General features: G+C 47.3%; 2 protein-coding genes across 9 annotated transcripts in view; both read right to left on the minus strand.

Annotated features, from left to right (window-relative positions):
* Positions 1-929: 929 nt before the first annotated feature.
* Positions 930-5,123, minus strand: Mrps24 (mitochondrial ribosomal protein S24). Of its 2 annotated transcripts, none has more exons than XM_075944237.1 (4): positions 4,977-5,123; positions 4,868-4,918; positions 4,670-4,781; positions 930-1,335 (listed from the first exon to the last, which is right to left on the minus strand). In XM_075944237.1, exons 1-4 carry the CDS (start codon positions 5,031-5,033, stop codon positions 1,052-1,054), a joined length of 504 nt encoding a protein of 167 aa, XP_075800352.1. In that variant the 5' UTR covers positions 5,034-5,123; the 3' UTR covers positions 930-1,051. The 2 variants fall into 2 exon arrangements, with proteins under 2 accessions (XP_075800352.1, XP_075800353.1); XM_075944238.1 differs by having other exon boundaries at positions 4,995-5,090.
* Positions 5,124-10,563: 5,440 nt separating this feature from the next.
* The window catches only part of Urgcp (upregulator of cell proliferation), a 32,099-nt gene continuing 18,698 nt past the window's right edge, over positions 10,564-23,964 (minus strand). For all 7 annotated transcript variants that reach the window (XM_075944231.1, XM_075944234.1, XM_075944236.1 and 4 more), the window contains 3 exons: positions 20,422-20,472; positions 20,152-20,190; positions 10,564-15,876 (listed from right to left, as the gene is read on the minus strand). In XM_075944231.1, the coding sequence (XP_075800346.1) occupies positions 13,292-15,876; positions 20,152-20,190; positions 20,422-20,472 (2,675 nt within the window). In that variant the 3' untranslated portion in view covers positions 10,564-13,291. The remainder of the gene's footprint in view (positions 15,877-20,151; positions 20,191-20,421; positions 20,473-23,964) is intronic.

Consider the following 23,964-nt stretch of genomic DNA (forward strand, 5'->3'; position numbering starts at 1 on the left):
AAAAGTTAATTAAAATAATAAAATTACAAATTAAATGTGCCTTCAGGCTAGTACATAACCCTGTAGGTTACTGTCACCTTTTGTCAGTGCACGGGGTCCCATTCCCCAGAACATACTTGACATCAACTCATACTGGAAGCACAGCTATTTAATATTTGACTTAACATTTAGTAGACTTACCCAGAACTTAGTTTCCTTAAGGCCCAAAAGAAAAAGAACCCAGAACTAGAGCATTCTAGGTATTTTAAGGGTTTGGAGGTTTCACCCCCACTGTAGAAATCTGTAAGTGGTCAAGCTCCTGCACAAGGACATCTATGAAGTATATCCCTTCACCTCAAGTTCCCTGCAAACCCTGTGCGCCTCCGAGACCCTCACTCACGCTCCCACTAAAGATGGCTCCTTCGTCAGCTAAGAACTACTGCAGAGGACCCAGGTCAGTTCTCAGCACTGGTCCAGACCAGTTGGGTCAGAGTTCCAGTCCCACGGAGAAGATTGAAGACCAAAATAAGCAGAGATAACAGGAATCAAAAGCTGGGTCAGGAGAGCTACTAGCAACACAGCTCTTCACACCCCTCACTTAGGGAAGCAGAAGACAGTCAGGACATCTGACAGGACCAGAGCCCAGGTATCTCAGGCTCCCTCTCAGTGAGGTTCACCACGGAATGGCAAATGCAGCATCTGACCACTTATCTAGGTGGGAAGTGCCAAGTACCAATTCCTACACTACAGGCCCCCAGGCCCTGGCACCACCCTGGCTGAGGGACAAAACACCTACATCCCAACATCAAGATCTCCAGGCAGTCTCTAGACCCCAACAGAGCACCCATGCTGGGCAGCTCAGTCATGTGATTCCAGCTCCTGGGACATCCAATGTTTTCCACTCACATGAACACACACACACCAACCCACATATAACTAAAAGTAAAATCTTTAAAAGAGACAGAGAGGGTCTTTATTCAACAGCAGCTTGGAGCTGATGCCGCCATCCCGAGATCTATTTCACTTCTCTGGATCTTTGCAGGTTCCAGCTCGATTCAAGAGACAGCACCTTTTATATGTACTTGTACACAACCTTGGAGGGCACAGTCTGAAGGTGGAGTCGCACAGGACACTTGTAAAAGTGTGACAACAGAGTCTCACTGTAGCCCACAAGAAAGTAGAATTTGTGTGCCGGCAGCTGCCTCAAGACAAGGGCACAGATGTCCACTTGGTTGGCACGGCGCTTCAGAACGATCTGGTCAGCCAGGCAGCCTGGAAAGGTGCCCAGCATGAATTTTCGAAGGAAAACATCTTCCACTGTTCTCTCTGCAGCGTGATCTTCTCCATCCAGGTTACCTGAAGAGGATGCAATAGAAGAGTCAGCCAGGTGCAGATCCACCAGACCTGACATTCAACAGGTCTGGACACTCAGTTCTATCCTTGCCCCAGCCATTTCCCTTTTCTTCTGAGGGAGGAAGACTAACATCTTAAAATTCAAAGCACAAGGATACCAAGATGGCTCAGCAGAGAAAAACGCTTGCTGTGAAAGTCTAACAACCAGAATTCAACCCCCAAAGCACACCTTAAGAAGCCAGATGCACTTTCAGTGCTGTAGCTGTCTTTGAGTCCCTCTGCGCTCATCCATGAAGTAATCCATTAAACTCATTAGTCCACACCTCCCCACGAAAACGCCAGATGCAATCGCACACATCTGCAAGCCCAGCACTCTTACAGCAACGTGACAGGTGGAGGCTGCAGTACAAACCACAGCAGACAGAAGAAAGACACCCTGCCATTGCTCTACACGGCAGCTTCTCCAATTAGTTCTATATCCCTCCATCTCTCTCTCTCTTTCTCTCAACCCTTCCTCAGCTCTGTCAAACTCTGGACAATTATGTTACATTTTCGGGGCCTGACCCATTCTCAGAACACATGGTAAGTCACGTAGTTTCTCTTAGGCTAGAGAAGTCACATTGACTGGCCAGTGAGTAACGCTTGTTCATTCACGTAGCTCTTTCCCAGACAAAAAATTGACACTGGAATTCAAGACTTAACAGTAACAGGTAATTAGCTGGACCTTGAGTCGTAGGAAATACGTGCAGAAAGTCCATTGCTGCAGGGAGCTGGCTACTAAAGTTGCTTCAAGCTCTGACCCTGAATCAGCAAAATGCCAGGGGAAATGACCTCGTGCATTTGTCTCTAGGGGCAACCAGCCTGCTATGAATTTGTTCCAGAGTCTAACGTTAACTGTCTATGTAAAGCGTTATCTTTGTGATTGAGACTCCTATGTCAGCCTGAGTAATGCAAAATATCCTAATATTATTTCTATTGGTCAGAATTACACAGTTAAGCAGAAATCATCTTCCTGACCATCCACAGCTGTATGTACGCCCAATAGATGGAATATATAGATGAGAAAAACACACAAGCAGTGGGAAATCACAACAGTGCTTAGGGAAGAAATGAAGTGGAACATGAGAAAAATTACAGACAGGAGCAACCGGTTTCCACAGCCAGTGACCCCATGGACTTCACCAGGTGAGGCTCCCCAACAGGAGAGCCTGTTATACATCTGGTGGGTCGACTTGTTAAATACTAGCTGTCATCTGCTGTGTATAGTCACGGCAGCTCCCAGCACCTGGGTACCGGCAGCCATGCAGTATAGTTTCAAAGACTCCGACATCAGGGACTCAAAGGTGTATCTTACATGTTTTATGGGATGGACGGGGCTAGGCATTGAGCCCAAGAAACTGTATTTTACATGTGCATCCTATTGAATGTTATTTCAAGATGAGAGCACATGCTGAACAAAACACATCCTCATTAGTTCACGACAGTTATGTTCTATCTACACCATTACGCACTGAGCTAGTGAGTTCTGAGCCACTGCCCAGTGGTCATTCACAGCAAGCTTTGTACAAGCCTCTACCAACAGATTAATACATAACTAATTTTATGTGTCATTCTATTTAAAGGCACTGCTAATATATGTATGGTTGACTCACTAATATTGAGCTCTAATAACCCAGGCCTAAGTAAAAAGTTTATCTAATAAACATTTTCTCCATAAAGCATGTCAGTCATCTTGAGCTCACAGGAACATGAGACAGCATTTCAGGGTCAAAGTGTCATACCCCAGTATAGGGTACAGTAATGGTTGAAATATGGCTCCAGACCAAAATGACACATTTACCACCTAAGCTTATTCTACCTCAGCTGGAAACCCACAAGTAAGCCTTGCTCTGCCACTCCCCTGAATGACCCTGAATGACTTTGGGGTTACAGATGAATTTTAATCTGAGCCCGGCAGACAGCTCAGCAGGGGTATAGACTACTGCACTACTGTGAGGACCTGAGCTCAGATCCCCGGAACTCACACATAGGTTGCCTTAACAGTGGCACCAGCAGCTGTAATCCCCATGTTCCTACTGTGAGATGGAGGGCAGAGGCAGGAGAATCCCCAGAAACATGCAAACTAGCCTGGTATACACAGCTGTTGACAACAAAGAAACCTGTCTCAAACACGATGAAGTCTGCGATGTCTTGACTTTCACATACATGCAGCGTCATACAAGTACACCTGCACTCACACATGTACAAACACAGGTTAGACATTTCACACATGAATACCACACACACACACACACACGGACTGGGAGTTGAAACTCCAGTATCTAAAAAGTAAATAATCGGCTGGTGATAGGGTGCACACCTGTACGCACAGCCCTGGGGGTTCCAGGCAGCCTGAGGCGCACTGTCAGGCTCACGTAAAGATGGTTCTGCAGGTAACGATCCCTGGGACCCATATGGTAGGAGAGAATTGACTGTGACAAATCACACACACACACACTGCATACAGAAATGGAAATATATTAAGAAAAATAAAAAGCAGGAGAGGGTGAGCAAACAGCCGTCTGCAAACACGGGTGAGTAACAAAGACCGAGTGTGGTACGCCTGCGCAGTGTGTGCTTTGCATTATTAGGGCTCTCTTCCCAGGTCTAGGATTCTGCGCAGACTCCACTACCTCTTCGCCTCTGAGTTCTTTCACATCTCTCTAAGTAATGTCGAATCTTGTTTGTAGGCATGCAGATACTGCCTTCTCTGGCAAGCTTTGTATAAGCTCAATGGAGACCTTAACTCTCACCGAACAAGGAACGCATCCTAATCTGTGGGTCACAGTGTAATGCGTGCAAGTGTGCTCCTCGATGGCCGTATGAAGGAAACCAGGGATTACAGCCAACGAGTCCTCTGTCGCTCTCCATTTCCATTTACTTGTTTCTTATTTTTTTGGCAAGACAACAGCTCTTTCGAGACCGGCTGGCTAGTTACCCCAAGATCGGCCTGTCGCCATCATCCTCACAGCCCTGAGCTGTAGTCACAGGCCCACCAGTTTTACATTGAGGAGCCGGGCGGGTCCTCATGCGTGAACGACACTGCACTTTACTAATCTTACTCACTTTTCCAGGCCCATAACTCGATGTCTTTTACTTTTATTTAACTTTATTTTTTCTTGCGACAAGGTCACACTACGTAACCCTGGCTAATCCCGAGTGATCCGGAGTGCTGGTATTAAAGGCGTTCGCCATCACGCCCGGCCCCATCACCCAAAAATTCGAATCTTTAAAGGCCTTAAAGAACAGGTTAAAATGTCACCCGTGCCACCGTTTCAGTCAGACCGGGTGCCCTCACCTGTGTGCAGCGACAGCCAGCCCTTTCGGTGCGCAATGTGGTGCGGGGCGTGCGCCTCCTCGTAGCTCACCGGCTTGTCCCCCTTGGCCACACGGACTCGCGCCGCCCGGTTCTAGGAGCAAAGGGGCGGTCACGGGGCAGCCGGCCTCCTCCTCCTCCCCCAGACCCCCAGCCGGCGGGGCGGACCGCTGCACTCACCTTGGCGCAGACCGCGGAGGTGTGCAGGGCGCGCCAGGCGCAAGGCAGCACCTGCGGAGAGACCGAGAGTGAGCGGACACCGGGCGGCGCCCCCAGCTCTCCCGCCCACCCACCGCTGCCCACTCACCCGCCGTCCCAGCCCACGGACGGAGGCGGACGCCGCCATGTTGGACGGGCGCAGAGCGGGACGCGCCAACGCGCCGCCGCGGGAAGGAGGTGCCGCGGGGCAAGAACCAATAGGAGTTACCCGGGCAGGGGGCGGAGCGAGGCGTGGCGTGGGCGGGTCGGGGTGCCGCCCGCTGGTCTGTTGGATTTTAAAGGCGAGAATTTGATGATATAAAACGTGAGATTTTTTTACCCTCAAGGAGCAGGTGGTAGGCAAGGCTTCGCGCCAGCCCTTCCGTGCTCCCACCCTAGCCAGCGTTTTTGCCTGCAACCCCAGCATCAGCCTCCCTTGGCCTGGGAATACAGTCGTTGGCCTTCGCCTGCTCAGATCCCAGAGAAGAGGTTGCTGGGCTGACTCCTAATCTTTTAAAGTGAGGGGAAAAAGAGGCATTGTATTGAGGGTGCGTCTCAGCGGCAGAGCCAGACAAGGAAGACAGTTTTTAAAGGGCAAGCAGATTTATGAGAATGTGACAGGGCCAGCTAATGCTCAAGCTAGAGCGGTGCAGATGTAATTAGTATTCAGAAATTATTAAAGGTGCGGGGAGCAGGGGAGCACCGTGGATATTTTATTTTAGAACTCACTGTTCTAAAGTACATGGATGGACTCTGGTGTCTCACTCTCATTATATAACAAAATCTACTAAGAATGGCAGGCGCCTTCAGAAGCGAACTCCTTTTAAACAGCACCTTGAAGGCATCCTTCCAGCAGGGCTTAGTGGTATAGCCCTTTAATCCCAGCACTCAAGAGGCAGAAGCCAGCAAATCTCTGAGCTGGAGGTCAGTCTGATCTACAGAGAGAAATCCTGTCTAAAATAAGAAAGAAAAAAAAGGGGGGCACCCTTTCCTTTATTTCAGATAAATGCTCAGGAAACGGACCGAGCGTGCATGAATCTCTCTTATCCAAAACTTTACATTTTTAAGCTTATGCGCCATGACTTTTGGCTAACCATACCCAAATACATGTCTACTGTTTTTCCTTCTTAAACCAGGACTTTAAAATGGGAGTGGTCATGAGCACTTTTAATCTTACGACTTGCAAGGCAGAAGCAGATGGATCGTAACGAGTTCAAGGTGGGTCTACATCTGGAGTTCCAGGCCACCAGAGCTACATAGAAAGACCCTGTCTCCAAACTAAACTAAAAGATCATGATCGGGAATGCACTCCCCTGATAGTACTTACGATGAAGCCAACTCCTATAACAACATGTACAGGTTCTCTGGGTAAAATCCTCACTCCTTCCCTGTTCAGGAAGGGCACTGCTTTGGAAATAACTCTGTTGCTACCTTGCCTCTTGCAGGTAGGCAATGTTTTTCAAGACATGGTCTCCTGTAGCCCATACTTGTCTGGAACTCAATGTGTACCAGAAGCTAACTTTGAGCTCCTTGATCCTCTTGCCTCTGCCTTCTGAGGTGTGTACCACCTTGTCTGGCCACAGGTAATAATAAATCTTTCTCTACTCTTATATCTTGGCTATATTTATTTTGACTTTGCACTTGCCAAGAGGCAAACATGTTACATTTGTACAGTTCACCCTGGGTTCCATTATGTAGAAATGGAATGTCTCACCCATAAGGGCTAGTGACATGGCTCAGCTGATAAGGCACTTGCTGCCCAAACCTGCTGCCCTGAGTTCTATCCCCAGAGCCCTTGTAAAGGTAGAAGGACCAGAGGACCTCCCTGTGGTGGTATGAACGAGAATGGCCCCATTAGGCTCCAATCACCAGGGAGTGGAATTGTTGGGGAAGGATTAAAAGGTGTGGCCTCATTGTGTCACTTAGGAGTGGGCTTAGAGGTTTCAAAAGCACAACTAGCTCCCACCCCAGCCTGCAACTTGGGATCAGATGTAAGTTCTTAGCTACTTCTCCAGCACAGTGTCTGTACCTGTCTGCCTGTGTGTTGCCATCACCATGACGATAAATGCCTTTGAAACTGTAAGCCAGCCCCCAATTAAGTGCTTTCTTTTGTAAGAGTTGCCTTGGTCATGGTGTCTCTTCACAGTAATAGAACAGAAACTAAGACACTCCCCCACAAAGCTCCACATGCCCCTTGAGTTAGCACGCACACACATGCACATACATGCACACATATATAAAAATTTAAAAAATAACCACTTCTTTGAGCTGTTAGGATGAGGAAGGTTTTTAATAGTCAGGCATGATGGCTTACTCCTATAATCCCAGCACTTGGGAGGCTGAGGCAGGACTGCTTTGAGTTCAAGGCTATTGTCGTGTACACACAGAAGAGAGCATTTAATGACTGGCAGCCTCATCTGTGTGAAACTAACCACATTTGGCTGTTTGGGATATGCCTGGGTCAACTGGTGGGGTTCGCACACCGGTGTTTCCTGAGGGAAAAGGATTGGCCCTCCAGGGTGGGAAATAGATGGTTAGTGCCCTCGATGACAGTGAGGCAGAGGCAGAGCGACCAGTCTGTCGGCTCCCGTCTAGTTAAAATTTCTTTGACCACTGAATCTGGGTCCTTCATCTGAACCTCACTGGGAGTATTTTATTCTCCATGTTTTTTTAGACTACAGCCTCCAGCTGTTTCAGATACTGGATAATGGACTTACAGGGGCGTGGCCTTTTCCAGATCCAGTCACTTGCAAATGTAAAATCTTGTAATTTTTTCTAAATAATTCTAAGATGTTTTCCTTTTTAAAGTTTGCATAAAGTGTGATGGTTTTATAGTTTGACAAATTATATAAATTTGCCCCAGCATGGAGTAAGAGATGGTATCCAGCATCTGAACTGCCCAGATCCAAACTTGAACTCACTTCCTCGCTGTATAACGTGAGCAAGGACAACCTCCCTCTGTCCAAGCTTCCTCACATATAAAATGGGGTCAGTAATGGTTACTGTGGGCTGGGGGTGGAGCTCAGTGCTACTGCACATGTACAAGGCTTTGGGCTCCCTTCCCAGCACTTGAAAAAAAAGGGGGGGTTGGAGAAATGGCGCAGCAGTTAAGAGCACTGGCTGCTCTTCGGAGGACTTGGGCTCAATTCCCAGCACCCACATGGCAGCTCACAACTGTATAACTCCACCTTCAGAGGATCTGACACCTTCACACAGACATACATGCAGGCAAGACCTCGATGAACATAAGAGAAAAAATAAAAACGCGAAAACTAATACCATATTCCCACAGAGACGTTAGTGTCCTGAGTCTGGCTGACTATTTGAGCCTTTGGTTTCTTTTGTTTTTGTTCTCTTTGGCCTTTGAAGAAGAGAAAGAACAGAGCCTTGAGTCTCATAAAAGTGAAGTCATAAACTCCACTCGGGTGGCTGGAGGGCATGGAGACTGCTTGGCTTCTGTGTCCCCTCCAGGCAGTTAAGTGTGTTCTATTAGAGACAGCAGCATGCTGGGGAGGCTTCCTCCATCACCCCTTACTGTATTAACTGAAGCACGGGCTCTCACAGAGCCTCTGCAGACCTCACCAATTCAGCTAGTCTAGTCTGGCGGCTTGCTCCAGGGCTCCTGTCTTTTCCTTTTGTCTTGTTGTTGTATGAGACGTGAAGCTCTAGCTGGCTTACAGAAGCAATCTGCCTCTGCATCAGGCATCACCAAGCCAGGCCCGCCTCCCTCCCTTAAGCAATGGGATGACAAGCTTTTCTGAGGATTTTAGGTCTCCCAGTTCTGATCCTCATGCACAGCCAACACTTTGCCTCCTGGGCCATTTCCCCAGCCCAACCAGTGGAAATTTCATTTTTAACATTTGTGTGTGCTGTGAGTCTATGTCCAGTGTGTGCAAGTGCCGTGGAAGCCAGAAGAGCGTGTAGGGTCCCCTGGAGCTAGGGACTTGTGAGCTGCCTGGTATGGATGCTACGAGTGCAGGGCCTCTGGGAGAGAAGAAAGTGCACTTAACCACTGAGCCATCTCCCCAGCTCCAGGCGGGGACTAGGGGAGATATTTCTTCTACAGCATGCACTTGTGTTAATGCACTCTGTCCTCCCAGACATCATGATGAAGTATCTCCAAGCTTTACAGATGAGACGGTGGAGGCTCCAGATTCACATAATAGCCAGGTGCAGGCCTTGTTCAGAACCTGCGCTCTTGACGTATCTGGAGTTCACTTTTGGTACGGTGAAAATTCAGAACCATGCTAGTATGAGGGGGTGACCCCAGCCTTAGGGGCTAGGTGAGTGGCTGCTGGGTATGAAGCAGCTTCAGTTAGGAGCAATCCCCACATGAATGGCCACAATACCCCTCCAGGCTCAAGGCCACGCTGGAAGGGTGCATTGCTTTCTGATATGAGTTCTTGTTTTTCGCATGACAACCAGTAGCCTATGTGCTCAGAAGACAGAGCCCAACCAGCCTCATCTCCGTGAGAAAGCAGGTGCATGTTCCTTTTGAAATCCCCTCAGAGATTACAGTTTGCAGTGGAGTTGTGAACTAGTTTGGGATGATGATGATGATGATTATGTGTGTGATTATTGCCTGCATGTATATATTTGTGCCTGCTGCTGCGAGGGAGACCAGAAAAGAGCATCAGTTATGAGCCACCATGTAAGTGCTGGAACAGAACCCGAATTCTCTGCAGCAGCAAGCACTCCCGACCACAGAGCCATCTCTCCAGCCCATGAACTAGTGTCTTAACTCATCTTTTGGGGAGGATGCCCCAAACCACTATCTGCAGACTTTCTGAGGGAAAGACCATGGCACTTTTCTGCCCAGTCCACCGGGTGGAGGAAGACCCTAGCTGCAGTCCAGATGTCGTAAAAATGATCTGTCTGTCCCTGCATAAGCAACAGTGTTCAAAGGCTGAGCTGTGGGGTGATTTTCTGCAAGAGCAACAGTCCAGCCAAGAACACAAGGCGTCACGAGAGTTTAGAAAGGTGTCTTTCTCACTTTCCCGTGGAGCCCGATCTGGTCTCTAGTTCATGGTCATTTCGCCTTGGCCTCCCAAACCATGCAATCCAGGCTTGGGTGTTCTTTACCACTTAGTGAAATCAATTCAGAGGGTCTGACACTCACTTTGTAAACCTGCTTCCTGGTAACTCCTCTTACCCAGTCAGTAAACAAGAACCCGGCACTTTTCCTGAGAAGTCAACCACTGAAGCCCACAAGCTAAAGCAGAAAGCAGCAGCACAGGAAGCCTGTGCAGCCTCCTACCTCATTCTTCCTGTGGAGGCATGGTTTAGCACACACCACACCTAACTTCAGCTCCAGGGCCCCGAGAATGCTCTCCCCTGACATCGGAGCCAAGGGCACTTAAGAAGGCTGAACAGCCCGCTGCCCAAATCCGGGAAATACTCGGGGTCCAGCTGAAGTTTGACTGTCAAGAGCAGTCCTGAAAACCTCTCCTAGGTCTTGGGCTAGAAACGTTAGCCCTTCAAATAGGCATGGGGAGCAGGCAAGTGACTTCCTGAAGTCAGCCAGCTCAGGCTGACCTCTTCTGTTCCGATGGTCTCTCTTGGCTTAGCTAACATCACAGAATTCTTCTAACATGTCCTGTTTGCAGGGGAGCCCCCTGAATGCCTCACCGAGACTAGTTTGTTGTCCAGGTTTGACACATAAAGCAGCTGGGTCCTGATGATAGATGGAGTAACTTTATTAAGACGTTTAATGTTATTTAGCCTTTTGGTTTGTTTTGAGACAGGGTCCAGAGCTCACTATGTAGACCAGACTGACCTTGAACTTACAGGGATCTACCTGCCTCTGCCTCTTGAGTGGTCGAGGTATTTTTAGATAGGATCTCACCATGTACGCAAGCTGGTCTTGAACCATTCTCTTCCCTCAGTTTCCCAGATGCTCAGAATACAGACATGTAACCCCATACCCTGTCCCTTCGAAACTCTAATCAAAGTTATAAAACTAAAAACTCTCTGCATATATATAAATCTTAGGAATCCAGATTGAATTTTATTTCTAGGCTATGGACAGACTTCATGTAAAACACACCTTTTATGTTCCTGAAGATGGGGGTCTTGACGTATACACCTTTATATTCTTGGAGATGGGGGTCTTGCTGTATAACCCAGACTGACCCTAGGCTTTGAAAATCCTTGTCTCTCAAACACTGGCATCACGGCTATGCACCAATAACCCCAGCTAAAGAATCTTTTTCAGCTGTCATCAATCCTGACTTCCTTGTCTCAGATTTTAGGAACAATATGACACCATCTTTAAGGATACTGGTTGAAATTCAACAATTTTGAACTTCTAAGTGTGGGACTCTTGACTCGGCAGTGGTGACGCACACCTTTAATCCCAGCATTCAAGAGGCAGAGGCAGGCGGATCTCTGTGAGTTTGAGGCCAGCCTGGTCTACAAGAGCTAGTTCCAGGACAGGCTCCAAAGTTAGAGAGAAACCCTGTCTCGAAAAAAGAAAGAAAAGAAAGAGTGGGACTCTGAAGGTGGATGCCCTAGCTTTATTATTAGCGTGTGATGTGCATACCGGGGAGGGTGGCCTGGCGTGTGGAGGTCAGGGGACAACTTTATGGAGGGTTCTCTCCTCCAGTTTTACGTGTGTTCCGGGGATTGAATCCAAGTTGCCATGCTTTGCCGCAAGTGCCTGTGCCCTGTGAGCTACCGCACAGGCCTTCTGCCCGCAACAATTCTGAGAGCTATTTCTTGTGCTTCAGTGTAAATTTGGTGATAGGAATGCTGGGTGAAATTTCTGCAGTGCGGGAAGGTGCCAGGGAAGTTTCTGTAGATCTGGTAGGAAAAGGGGGAGGGTGTTTTTGTTGTTTTTATTGTTACTTACTGGTTGGATTTTGTTTGTTTTTTTGTAGCCCTGGCTGTCCTAGAACTAGCTCTGTAGACCAGGCTAGCCTCAAACTCACAGAGATCCACCTGCTTCTGCCTCCTAAGTACTGGGATTAAAAGTGTGCACCACCACGCCCAGCTGGCAGACGTGAATCTTAAGGTAAAGAAAGGTTTGTTACTTCCAACTGAATCAGCACAGTAAGGTCATCTTAATGCTCTGGGCAGGTCAAAGTTTGGAGGTCTGAGAGCCAGAGTTCCCTTTTCCTAACCAGGTCTGATAGCAGTTTGCCACAGTTCAGGACCGCTTCCCTCTGCCCACATGTCCAGACCCACCACCGGATCAAGGGACAAGATACAGGGGAGGCTCTCAGGCCACTGCCTGACTTCTGACAAGAAACAAGCACAAGAAATCCCAAAGCCTCCGCAGCAAGGCACAGTTAAGCAGAAGCTCTTAGGCCTGAGTTGTAGGGGAGTGGAGCTCTGAAACTCTGTGGGGTAATGGCTGATTTTCCAGCTGAAGAATCAGAGAGGACGAGCTCCAGGCCGTCCCTCACAGGGTGGCTACTTTGCTGAGGAGAGAGGTCAGAATGCTGGGGAAGGTTTAAATGCACAGCAAGCAGGTCCTCTCTACTCATGTCTGCCATGCAGGGACGGCAGTCTGGGACTTCCTACTGTCAACCGCACACGGGGCAGGGACTAAAGTGCTGAAAAGTTACTATGATGGCATTATCCCCAGGCAACAGCCTGCTCCCAGACCCCTCCTCAGGGAAAGGTTGTCCTGAGCACAAGGACAAGAAAGGCACAGAGAGGCAAAACCTACACGCTACTATCATTGGAGCATTCATTCAATTCATTAGTTCAACAAACATTTATTAAGCGCCTATGTGTGCCAGGTCCTAGGGACCCAGAGCTGTATGGTGCTTAGGTCCTGCCCTCAAGCAGCTCACAGTCGAGGGGCAGACAGTAAACACACAAGTGACAATGTGCCATGAAGTGTTGAGGAGAAAGTGTGACAAAGTGCTGGAGCACAAAAGGGTGACTGACGAACACTTCCTGGGCAAGGGTCAGGGAGCGCTTCACACACTAGTATGTAAGCTCAGTGCCATGGCAGTGCCTTGCACTTCGGTGCCACATCACCGAAACCTTGAAGGCTGGTCCACAAAGGACCGGTGGACTGAATGGAAGCAAAGCCTCTTTTGCTTCTTCAGAACAACCGCAACATCCCTGTCTGCCAGCACCTGCTGTGACTAAGGGAGCTGTTCCCTAATTCCAGGGACCAGTGAAGGAACAGCTACCCAAAGTTGGGCCAACTCCCAGGAGCCTCGACATGGGTTAGGGACAGAGAACGCCACTGCTTGGATCACCCCGCACTGGGCCTCTATTCTCAATATTTCTGAGCCAGTCTGAGACTGCTTCTTAACACTGTGAAGAGGCCCTTAACTCCTGTCTTCCTTCTCAGGTGCAGCAAGCACCAGCCAACCCTCAGGTGCCAAACACAGCCTTGCTGGCTGCTGGCCCAACAGGCCACAGCAGGAGGCCCTACCCTCACGACATTCACAGCCTCCGCACCAGCTCGATGAGCTGCTGAATATTTTGGTTTTGGTTGGACAAGCCATTCCTGATGTTTTCTAGCAGGCATCTCTTCAATTCAAAGATGGCCTCACTGTAGCCCAGGCTCACAGCGGCCATGGGGGGTGCTCCATGCCACAGGGCTGGGATGTGCCAGACATGCTGCCTCTCGGCCAGGCCTGCCAGTGTCCGGAAGCTGCTGCCCTGCTTCTCCATGTGGGTAGCAGCCCTGCCCAGGTCGCTGGGCGGATCCAGGAGCTGCCTCCTGTCTCTCGGCTTGGGGCTGGGGACAGAGAGGTCATGAAGGTTCTGGTAGACAAACTGATAGTTGGGCATGTGCCCTGTTTTTTCTAGCCTTAGAAAAGCATGAAGAATAGCTGGTGGAATGTCCTTCATTTCAGCTAAACTGACCACAGTGACATTGCTTAGCCCCATTAGCAGCGTGGCCAAGGAAGCCTCCAGTTCGAACCTATCTCCAGCAGAGGGCAAGGCCCCACTGATCAAACCCCCAGAGTCTATGACCAGGATCTGGTCACAGCCCAAGTCCTGGCTGAAGCCCTCAGCTACAGGGAGGAGCTGCATGAAGGATCCCCGGGGACTGCAACTCCTCCCTGTGGCAAACCGCAGGCCAAACATGGTGTTAAGGAGTGTAGATTTCCCTGTGCCTGGCACCCCCAGCGCAGAGAGAACCACTAGTCGAGATCTCCTGTCTAGGCGGACATGCAGCTCCTTGAGAAGCCCAGTGACCCAGCGAACAGGGATGCTCAGGGTGGCCCCATCGACCAGCTCCAGCGGCAGCCCACCCAGCAGCAGTTCCACAGCCAGGCCTGGGAAGTGGGCAAAGCGCCTCTGGCCAGCAGGCAGCCTCCCTGCCTCCACCAGGCAGCTCTCGGCCTCATAGAACTGCCCCATCTCCCGCAGGAAGTGCTCCACTCCCAAGGGCTCAGGCCAGAAGGGCTCATTCAAGTCTGAGGCCCCACCAAGTTTTGGTCTCAGGGTGAGAAGCGTCTCTGGAGGCTGTCTTGGCCGTGGTGAGCCTAGTCGAGCTAACCCCCACTCCATCCACCTCAGGAAGTACTGCCTCTCACCCAGGGAGGGGCTGCTTATCCCCAGAATGAACTCCTGTACCCCTGAGGTGGGCTCCTGGCCATTCTGCTGCACGCGGAGCTCCAGGACCCGCCGTCTCAGCTCAGCCCGGTGCTTCTCTGGGGGTTCCGAGACCCACTGGAGCTGGCAGAACTCCCTTTCGACTTGGGCTGCCTTCCTTGCAGGGTCTCCCTGCAGCCTCAGCTCGTCTCTCTTGTAGGCATCCACATCCTTGATCTTCCTGATAATCTTCTCCATCCGCTCCTTCGCCTTCTGACACTCCTCAAAGTCCTCATCAATTCTGAGGCCTAACTTCCGTGCCGTGTGTGCCATGTCCTCCACAGACAGCCTCCTGCAGGGAGAGCGCGCCACACTGCATATAATCGCTCGGATCCGCCTCACAAAGCTCTCGTTGTCAGTGCTGCTGACCTTCACGAGGACATGAGAGTGGTCTATCTTCAACACGGGAATCAGCCTGTTGAGGAAGCGCAGGTTTGTGTTCCGTTTCCCTCGGTAGGGACTCAGAATGAAGTAGTACTTTGTGGTTGACTCCTTCATGGAGTACAGCAGTTTGTATTCCTTCTTACTGATGTTGTCAGTCAGAATAAACACAGCAGAGGAGACTTCTGTCAAGAGCTTGAACTGCAACCAGTGAGACCCAATGTCACCTCTCAAGTTCAGAAAGGCCATAGGCTCTGGGAAAACATCCAGGTCCTCCTTACCACTGGGGAAAAACCAGGAGATTTCTACCAACCCATCCGCAATCTCTCGAGAATTGGTGCCTAAATTGAGGTCGCGATGCCAGAAGCAGTCCCACTGCCGGCGAGCTGGGCTGAGGATGGCATTGAGCAGCTGGGACTTGGAGTTGCTGCTGACATCCATGCGCACGAAGGCAAAGGTGGGCACCCTGGACAGGACCACGCTATCTTCTCGAAAACTCCCAAGGCCCCGTGGGGGCTGGAAACAGCACGTCCGCACAACGCCCCGCAGGGCCCAGAGGAGAAAAGTGTGGTAGTGGTTTTCTGAATCAGGCAATACAAGAGGGAGTGCAAACTGGCAGAGGGACATCTTGAGTAGGACCTCCTGCTGCAGAAAGGTGTCTGAAGACAGCAGGAGGGCACAGAGAAGGTCCAGGGGGTTCACAGGTGTGTCGGGCATGGGCAGCTCAGAGAAGGAGTAGATGTCATCTGCAGCCATGTCCTCAGCCGGGTCCCAGTAGATCATCTCCTCCTCCATCTGGCTCTCTTTCTCTGCAGGCCAGGCATCTGGAGGCATATCCAGCACCATAGTGGTGTTCCTGGCTTCAGAATTAAGGGCCTGCAGCTTCCTGAGGAAATGCCAGGGAAGGTCCTTGGGAACCTGAGGAGCCCAGTTCTTCATGCTGTCAAAACTGATCTGCAGGGAGTCCTGGAGGGTGAGCTTCTGTGCCTGGTATGTCTCCAGTCCCAACAAGGACAGCATTTCCTGAAACCTGCTTCTCTCCACTGAAGGGAAAAGAAATAAAAATGTTTAGCCTTCATTTTCAAGTCAGGGCCAAGGTAGAGCTGGAGAAAAGCCTAGCAGGAAGGAGTTGGAGAGGACATTCCTCAGAACAGGATGCAGGCCCAAGGGGCCCAGGATTTGCTGGGTTGACCTAAGACTGGAGTAGAAAGTAAAACCCTCTATCAACTGTGCCATCTAACTAAAACATGTAAGGCACTAACTGTAGGAGGGAAGATGGGCTGGCAAGATGACTCCGTGGTTAGAAGCACATACTGCTCTTCCAGAGCAGAGCACAAGTCCAGAGTTCATTTCTCAGGACCCTTCTCAGGTAGCTCACCCTACTCGTGACTCCAACTCCAGAGATCCTGCAGCCTCTGCGGGCACCAACATCCACATCCATACACCCAGACTCATAACTAAAACAAATCTACAGCCAGGCATGGTAATTCATGCCTTTAATTCCAGTACCAGGGAAGCAGAGGCAGGTACATCTCCTACAAATTCCAGGCTAGCCTGGTCTTCACAGAGCATTCCAGGCCAGCCATGGTCACACAGAAAGACCCTATCTTAAAGAAAAGAAAAGAGAGATAAAAAATAAAGAAACAGAAAGAGAGGATAGGGAGGGAGGAAGGGAGGGAGGGAGGGAGGGAGGGAGGGGGAGAGGGAGGGGGGGGAGAGAGGGAAAGAGGGAGAGAGGGAGGGAGAGCCAGGAAACTGAAGAGTTACATTTAAGACTCGAGAGGTTATATTAATGCAGTGACTCTTAGTTTTTCTAGGTGTCTACAACATTTAACTCTGAGCTCAAACCTAAGTAGCTAGAATGAGCAGACATGTTACTTAGGTGCTGAGCTCCACTTCTCAGTCCTCAGACTACAAGGGTATCTACCCCATGCTCAAGCCCAGTCAGGAATCTGGGGGCATGGTGAAACACGCCTGGAACTCCAGAAGCTCAAACAGTAACTGATGCAAATTCAAGACCAGCATGGTATACACAGCAAAAGCCTGCCTCAAGACCTGGAGGAAAAAATGTCACCAGGAAATTCCCATGAGAGCACAACCTCTAATCACATTCTGGGTTGTTTAATAAATGCTTTCTTGGGTTTTTTTTGTTTAATCTTTGTTAATAAACTAGAGACTGTTAAAAGGAAAACAGCAAACCATTGCTCAGCACCCTTTTGCAAACTCAAGACCAGTAATGCCGAGTTCTGGTTTGTGTTAAGATTTTGGATTTTTGTGGTGCTGAAGATAGGAGCCTTCTGCACACCATGCAAATGCTCTACCATGAAGTTACATCTCCAACTTTATTCACATATCAAGATATATAAACATATATATAGATTTAAATTCTTATTCTTGTTTTATTTTTGTTTTCAAACAGGTTGTTCTATGTAGTCCTAGCTCTCCTGGATCTCACTACATAGCCCTAACTAACCTTAATCTATGCAAACAAGGATGGCCTCACAATTATATATCCACCTGAGCACTGGGATTAGACGTACACAGCACCACACCCAATGAGCATTGATATTCTAAGACAGTCTCATTATGTAACTCACGCTTGCTGTGGGATAAAGCTTTGTACATTGTAAAGATTTGTCACTATATTGGTTTAATAAAACACTGATTGGCCAGTAGCCAGGCAGGAAGTATAGGCGGGGAAACCAGACTAAGAGAATTCTGGGAAAAGAAAAGGCAGAGATGCAGTCACCACCCAGATGCAGAGGAAACAAGATGATAATGCTTTACTGAGAAAAGGTACCGAGCCACAAGGCTAAACATAGGTAAGAGTTACGGGTTAATTTTTTATTTTTTATTTATTCATTTTTGGTTTTTCAAGACAGGGTTTCTCTATAGATTTGGAGCCTGTCCTGGAACTAGCTCTTGTAGACCAGGCTGCTCTCAAACTCATAGAGATCTGCCTGCCTCTGCCTCCCGAATGCTAGGATCAAAGGTGTGTGCCACTTCCTGGCTAGAATTATGGGTTAAGTTGTAAGAGCTAATTAATAATAAGCCTGAGCTAATAGGTCAAACAGTTTATAATTAATATAAGCCTATGTGTTGTTTCTTTGGGACTCAATGGCTGCAGGACTGGGCAGGACATAAACTCCATCTACACATTCTAGCCTCATAACTGTTAGGAGTGTATGTGTAAACTATCACTATAATTACTTGGGTTTTGGTGACTGTGAAGGATATTTTGGTTGTCAACTTGATTACATCTGAAATTTAACTAAAATAAAAAAATGGAGGGCACACCTGAAAGAATTTTTGCTTAATTTTAAATGGGAAGATCTACTTCTAATCTGGATCTTTGAGTTGAGGTGGTAAAACACACCTTTAATCCAGATCTCTTGTGGTAGGAAGACCAAACCTTCTGCTGGAAGCCTATATAGACACAAAAGGAGGAAGTTATTGCTGTTTGTCTGCTTGTTCTCACCCTACTAGCACATCCATTTCTTCACTTGCATTAGGATTACTCCTTTGGGATTCTGGTATATACTGAAGACAAACTCAGACATCCAGCCTTATGGATTGACCAACTACTGGTCAATCTTTGGACCTTCTGTTCACAGGCAGCCACTGTTGGACTAGCTGGACCACAGCCTACAAGCCATTCTAATAAATCCCCTTTCTTTATATAAAGCTCCATTCTGTAAGTTCCATTACTCTATAGAACCCTGACTAATGCAGTGACAATAAGACATCTGGTGTGGACTGAGGCCTGGTAGACACTGAATGTCACCCTGTATAATGCAAACTTTATAAGTTAATGATCATAAAATTCTAACTGTATCCAGATCTTGGCCTGGCAGCTTACCAATGTTCATACCCAATGTAAGTGGTTCACTTCTTATTTATTTATATATGTATGTATTTATTTATTTTGCAGTACTGAAATGGAACCAACATGCTAGGCAGTATTTCACCATTGAGCTACATTTCTAGTTCTTTTTCTTATTCTTTAACAATGAAGGTGGGGATGAGGGGATGGTGTCCCCAGTCTTGTCTCAAACCTGTGAATAGATTCAATCTTTCTGCATCTACCTTGGGACTACAGACATATAACACCATAAGTGTCCAATAACATTGGTTTTAGGGCACAGGATTCTAAACTTATTTGTACAGGTGAGCTATGGCACATGTCTAGAGGTGAGAGAAAAACCTGTAAGAGTCCTGGGGAGCCAACTCTGGTCATCAGGCTCGGTAGCCAGCTCTTTTACCTCTGAGCCATCTTGCCAGCTCAGGGCTCCGAGTTCTACAGCAATACGGCTGAAGGATCACTTGAGAAGTTACAGGGGGAGGGGGTGGATGCTGTAAATTTGTTTTAAAAACAGAACAACTAGCCTGGTAATATGGTTCAGCAGATAAACCACTTACCTCCAAACCTGTTGACCTGAGTTTGATCCCTGGTATCCACATAGCAGAAGGAAAAAACAGATCCTCAAATTTTAATTTTAAAAAAATCTATTTTTCTTTTATGTATATGTGTATTTTAACTGTGTATTATGTGCATGCAGTACCCAAAGAGGCCAGAAGAGGGCATCAGATCCTTCTGGAACTGGAGTAACAGAGAGCTATTAGCCACCAAGTTGGTGCTATGAACCAAACCCAGGTCCTCTGCAAGAGCAACAAGTAGTGCTCTTAACCACTGAGCCATCTCTCCAGCCCAAAATAAATATAATTATAAAAATAAATAAAAACAGAAAAACTACACAGGAATACTTTGCTTTGGCAGAAAATCTACATAACTATTACTCAGGTTTCCCTGTTATGCCCAAATGAAGCCAGGCACACACAACAACCATTGTTGCTTAAACAGCATGATCATCAAAGCAACTTGGGAAAATCACAAAAAAATAAAATTATTCTACATATGTACCCATACCCTTAGGAGACCATTCAGCAACTCTGGGCCCAAGTTTGCAATATGCAAATGAAGCTATTGCTAGAGTTCCTGAGTTTTGATAACTGAACATTAGAATCACTTCAGGAACTTGCTAAAAATAAGATACATGAGGAAGCCTCTACTCACAAAGACAGTAACTCACGGTGACAGTATAAATAAGTTAAAGGAACAACTGGTTACTCCATAGTAAGTTCCCAGTGGTTTGGTTTTTAGCAACATTACTAATAGTTCATAAAGGGGTGATAGACAAGAAGGGTCTACAGTCAAATACCCAAGTTGATGTGATACAGACAAGCTTAGGAATTAGCCACCTATAGGGTGCTCTCCTCCAGTAGAATGGAAAGCTGGAAAAAAAGGAGAAAATGCAGACCTGTCGGGAAGTCACTATCCTGAGCCTCGTTTGCACCATCTGTGAGAAAAGCAAAGGGAAATAAAGGGGTTAATCTAATAACTTGAAATTAATGTCAAATAGACTGACAAAGTAAATTAAGGGAAACAAATCCAAACCCTCTTTTTTAAAAGCCAAAGCTGTAATTCCTAGAAATATAACCACACAAACCATCACGTCCTAGCTGTTTTTCACTTGCATCCACACCCTCACCTTCCCAACCCAGTCTGTCCTCAGTCCCACAGTTTCTACCTCCATAATGGAACCCGCAGTCATCTCCTTCCATTTCTCTCCATTCCAAATCTAGAAAGAAAGGGTACAGACGTTCACTTCATTAGCAGTTAGAGCCTTTCTACCAAGAAGTCTGCAGCAGCCTCTGCCGACTGTTGGGACTACAGTGAGCATTCCTCAAATACTCAGGAGCAGAAGTATCTCCAGGTTAGATTCTGGAATAAGCCAAGCTTAAACAGAAACAAAGACTGGAGATAAAGCTACAGCTCTAATATGTTTTTTTAAAATCAACCTTATAATCTCCCCGTAATTAATAGATAAACCTTTTTGGGTTTTGTGTTTTTGAGGGTTTCTCTGCATAGTACTAGCTGTCCTGTAGACCAGGCTGGCCTCGAACTCACAGAGATCTACCTGCCTCTGCCTCCAAATTGCTGGGATAAATCTAACATTTTAAACTGTCTCTTTTGATAATTTTTCTGGAAAAAGAGAGAAATAAAGGGGGGTGGCTATTGGAAGCAGGATGATTTGAATAAAAACACAAAAGGACTCAAGAATCAAATCACAATGTCCAGAAATTAAAAACATACTTACTCAAAGTGAAAATAAGAGTCTAGAAAAATAATTTTTCCCAAAGAATTCAAAATGTAGTGTGAAGAGAAAAAATAACTAGAGAAGAAAATAATAGCCAAGTACAGGGGTTGGAGAGACAGCTCCGAGGTTAAAAGCACTTGATGCTCTTGCAGAGAGGGCCAAGGTTTAGTTCCTATAAGGTGGTTCATAACTGCCTGTGACCCCAGTTCAGGGAAACAATACCCTCCTTTGGCCTTCTATGGGCACTGCACACACATAGTGTACATAAATGCAGGCAAAATAAACATTTTTTTTTGGTTTTTGGGGCTTTGGGGGTTTGTTGTTGTTGTTGTTGTTGTTGCTTTGAGACAGGGTCTCTATGTAGCTCTGGATGTCCTGGAACTTGCTATGAGGTGAAGCTGGCCTCAAACTCACAGAGCTCCATTTGCTTCTGGCTCCTGAGTGCTGGGATTACAGCTGTAGAGCACTATGTAAGACTGATAGTTTTTAAGAGGCTGGCCCGATGGCACATGTCTGTAATCCTAGGCTGCCCCTCGGGAAAGTAGCAAGTTAAAGAAGTAATTGGATTACACTAAGTTTCAGACCAATATTTGCAATTTAACAAACTATGTTTTAATAAAACAAAAAGGCGAGAAGGGGGTATAACTGTGACTCAGGTAAGCCTGACATAGCAGGTCTGAGGGGCACAAGGGCAGAGCATGGCCCAGCCTCTACCACGGAACTCACATCCTGTAAGAACTGTCCCAAGCCCAGGTGGAGGAACTGAAAGTGGGACGCTGTGAGCCACAAGCATGATACAGTAACAGAACAGCTAGCAGACCACTAGACAGAATCGCGGGAGTGTATTCCGATGAGAAACCCGATCTGCAGAGCTTCGGGAACACCCGTCTTTTGATGGAATTTGTCAATTCTGTAAACATCTTGTGAAGCCATAGCCTTCCTCCTTTCCATAGTGGGACTCATCCCGAAACATCCCAGTAGTGTATAAATCATTCCTTAGACATGACTTTTCCTGTACTGGCAATTGGATAGGGAGGGCCCTGGTGTGAAAGCATTCACTCAACCAAACCTCATTGACTGAACTTCTGACAAGGAAGGGACCTCTGCTCTGGACCACATGGGAACCTCAACGGAACAGGCATTGAGCAGGGGGGATAGCACATCTACCTTTACTGATAGGTCTGGGCGGCCCTAAAATCTCCGACAGCCAACTCAGGAGAGTATAACCTACTGGTCTTTGCTCTACCCTAACAAGCTATTAATATTCTATACTTACTTCCACCTCGATTTCACTGACACAAGATCTTAGTCTAGAAAATTAACTGTTTGTGCCTTTACCCCTAGAAATACTGGGAAAAAAGCTTAGATTGTTAAACCAGCCCCAGAGGAAGGAATTCCTTCTCATCTGGGTGCCAGAGGATACAGCACCCCACAGCACCCTGTTGGCCCCAGGGGGGGCCAAGCGCCATCTACTTTCCTTCTGCAGCTTATGCTGGTTGCCATGGTTACCACAATACTGTGTTCCCAGCCACCACTGAAACAGAAGTGCTCAAAAAGTGCAACAGCACTGCGTCATTTTTCTCTACAATTATGAATCACAGACTTCTAGCCTAACCAGTTAGTACACAAACCCCCTTCTTCCCGTTTTAGGATTCTGTACTGACTTAATCCTCCCGGTATCTATAGGGGAGGTATCTACAGCCATGCCCCCTCTGAGACAGTAAGACAACTGGTGCCTACTTCATTCATCTTGCTAGCCCTAAGAGATGCATACTTAGCATCACTATTATTTACCAGAGAATTGTTAACTATGTCTGTGTGATATATAAACTGGAAACGGTTGGGATTGGGAGGAACATTGAGAAGAAACATTGAAAGGGAACAGCAAGAAACATCAAGGGGAGCATTGAAAGGGCACTGGAGAAAGCACTGGAGGGAGCACAGAAAAAATAAACAGAACACATGTGAATTAATTTATTTATCCTCAGGCCTTTTTAGTCAGTTTTCACCTGCTATAGCTTTCTTTCTAAATCCTGAGAGGTTTAGGGGGGCTGCCCCCCCCAACATAAGCCTCGACAGTGGAGTATTAAAGCATTCTCACTGAAACAAAGTGATCCTTCTCTCTCTCCCGATTATTACAGTACCTAACACATGCTTGCTAATTTTCCATCAAGACATAGGCTATTTGTTACCAAGCAGTACTTCTGAAATTGCCATCTTATCTGTAAAATGCAATAACAGCCTATAAATGCCTAGCAACAGACACTAGAATATTATGTTCTTCATGACAGTAAATAAACATCTACCATGTGATACCTCAAGGCTGTTAATGCTGGTTAGAATAAAGCTCATAGGTGGTCCCACACCATACACAACAAATTAACCTAAAATGGATAAACAATATAACCGTAAGAATTAAAAATCATGAAACTCAAAGCCAGGTGGTGGTGGCGCACGCCTTTAATCCCAGCATCAGAGGCAGAGGCAGGTGGATCACTGAGTTCAGGGCCAGCCTGGTAGACAGAGCAAATTCTGGGATATTAGAACTACACAGAGAAACCCTGTCTTGAACACTACCCCACCCCCGGAAATCATGAAACTCTTAGAAGACATGTGAGTAAATCTTTGTAACCTTGGATTTCATGCTGGATTCTTAGATGTGATACTAAAGAGGCAGTTGACAAAAGCAAAAGATAAGTAAAAACATTGTGCATCAAAGAAAAATATCGAGAAAGTGGAAACAGACAGGCATTGTGGCTACACATTTAGTTCCAGCACTCAGAAGCAAAAGCAGACAGATCTCTTTGAGTCTGAGGCCAGTCTGGTCTACAAAGTAAGTTCCAAGCCAGTCAGAGCTATTTAGTGAGAACCTGTCTTTTTTTTTAAAAAAAAAAAAAAGTGAAAGCCTGGTGTTGGTGGCGCACACCTTTAATCCCAGTCAGAAGGCAAAGGCAGACAAATCTCTGTGAGTTC

Source organism: Microtus pennsylvanicus, chromosome 12 (genome assembly GCF_037038515.1).
Source record: "Microtus pennsylvanicus isolate mMicPen1 chromosome 12, mMicPen1.hap1, whole genome shotgun sequence".
NCBI lineage: Eukaryota > Metazoa > Chordata > Mammalia > Rodentia > Cricetidae > Microtus > Microtus pennsylvanicus.

What these genes read in the sequence shown, in the direction of transcription:
- Mrps24 (XM_075944237.1), bottom strand. Translation starts at nt 5,033, where the DNA reads ATGGCGGCGTCCGCCTCCGTCCGTGGGCTGGGACGGCGGGTGAGTGGG. An exon ending in GGGTGAGTGGGCAGCGGTGG is followed by an intron (nt 4,919 to 4,976) that starts GTGGGCGGGAGA and finishes GTCTCTCCGCAG; the next exon opens with GTGCTGCCTTGCGCCTGGCG. An exon ending in CCTCCGCGGTCTGCGCCAAG is followed by an intron (nt 4,782 to 4,867) that starts GTGAGTGCAGCG and finishes CTTTGCTCCTAG; the next exon opens with AACCGGGCGGCGCGAGTCCG.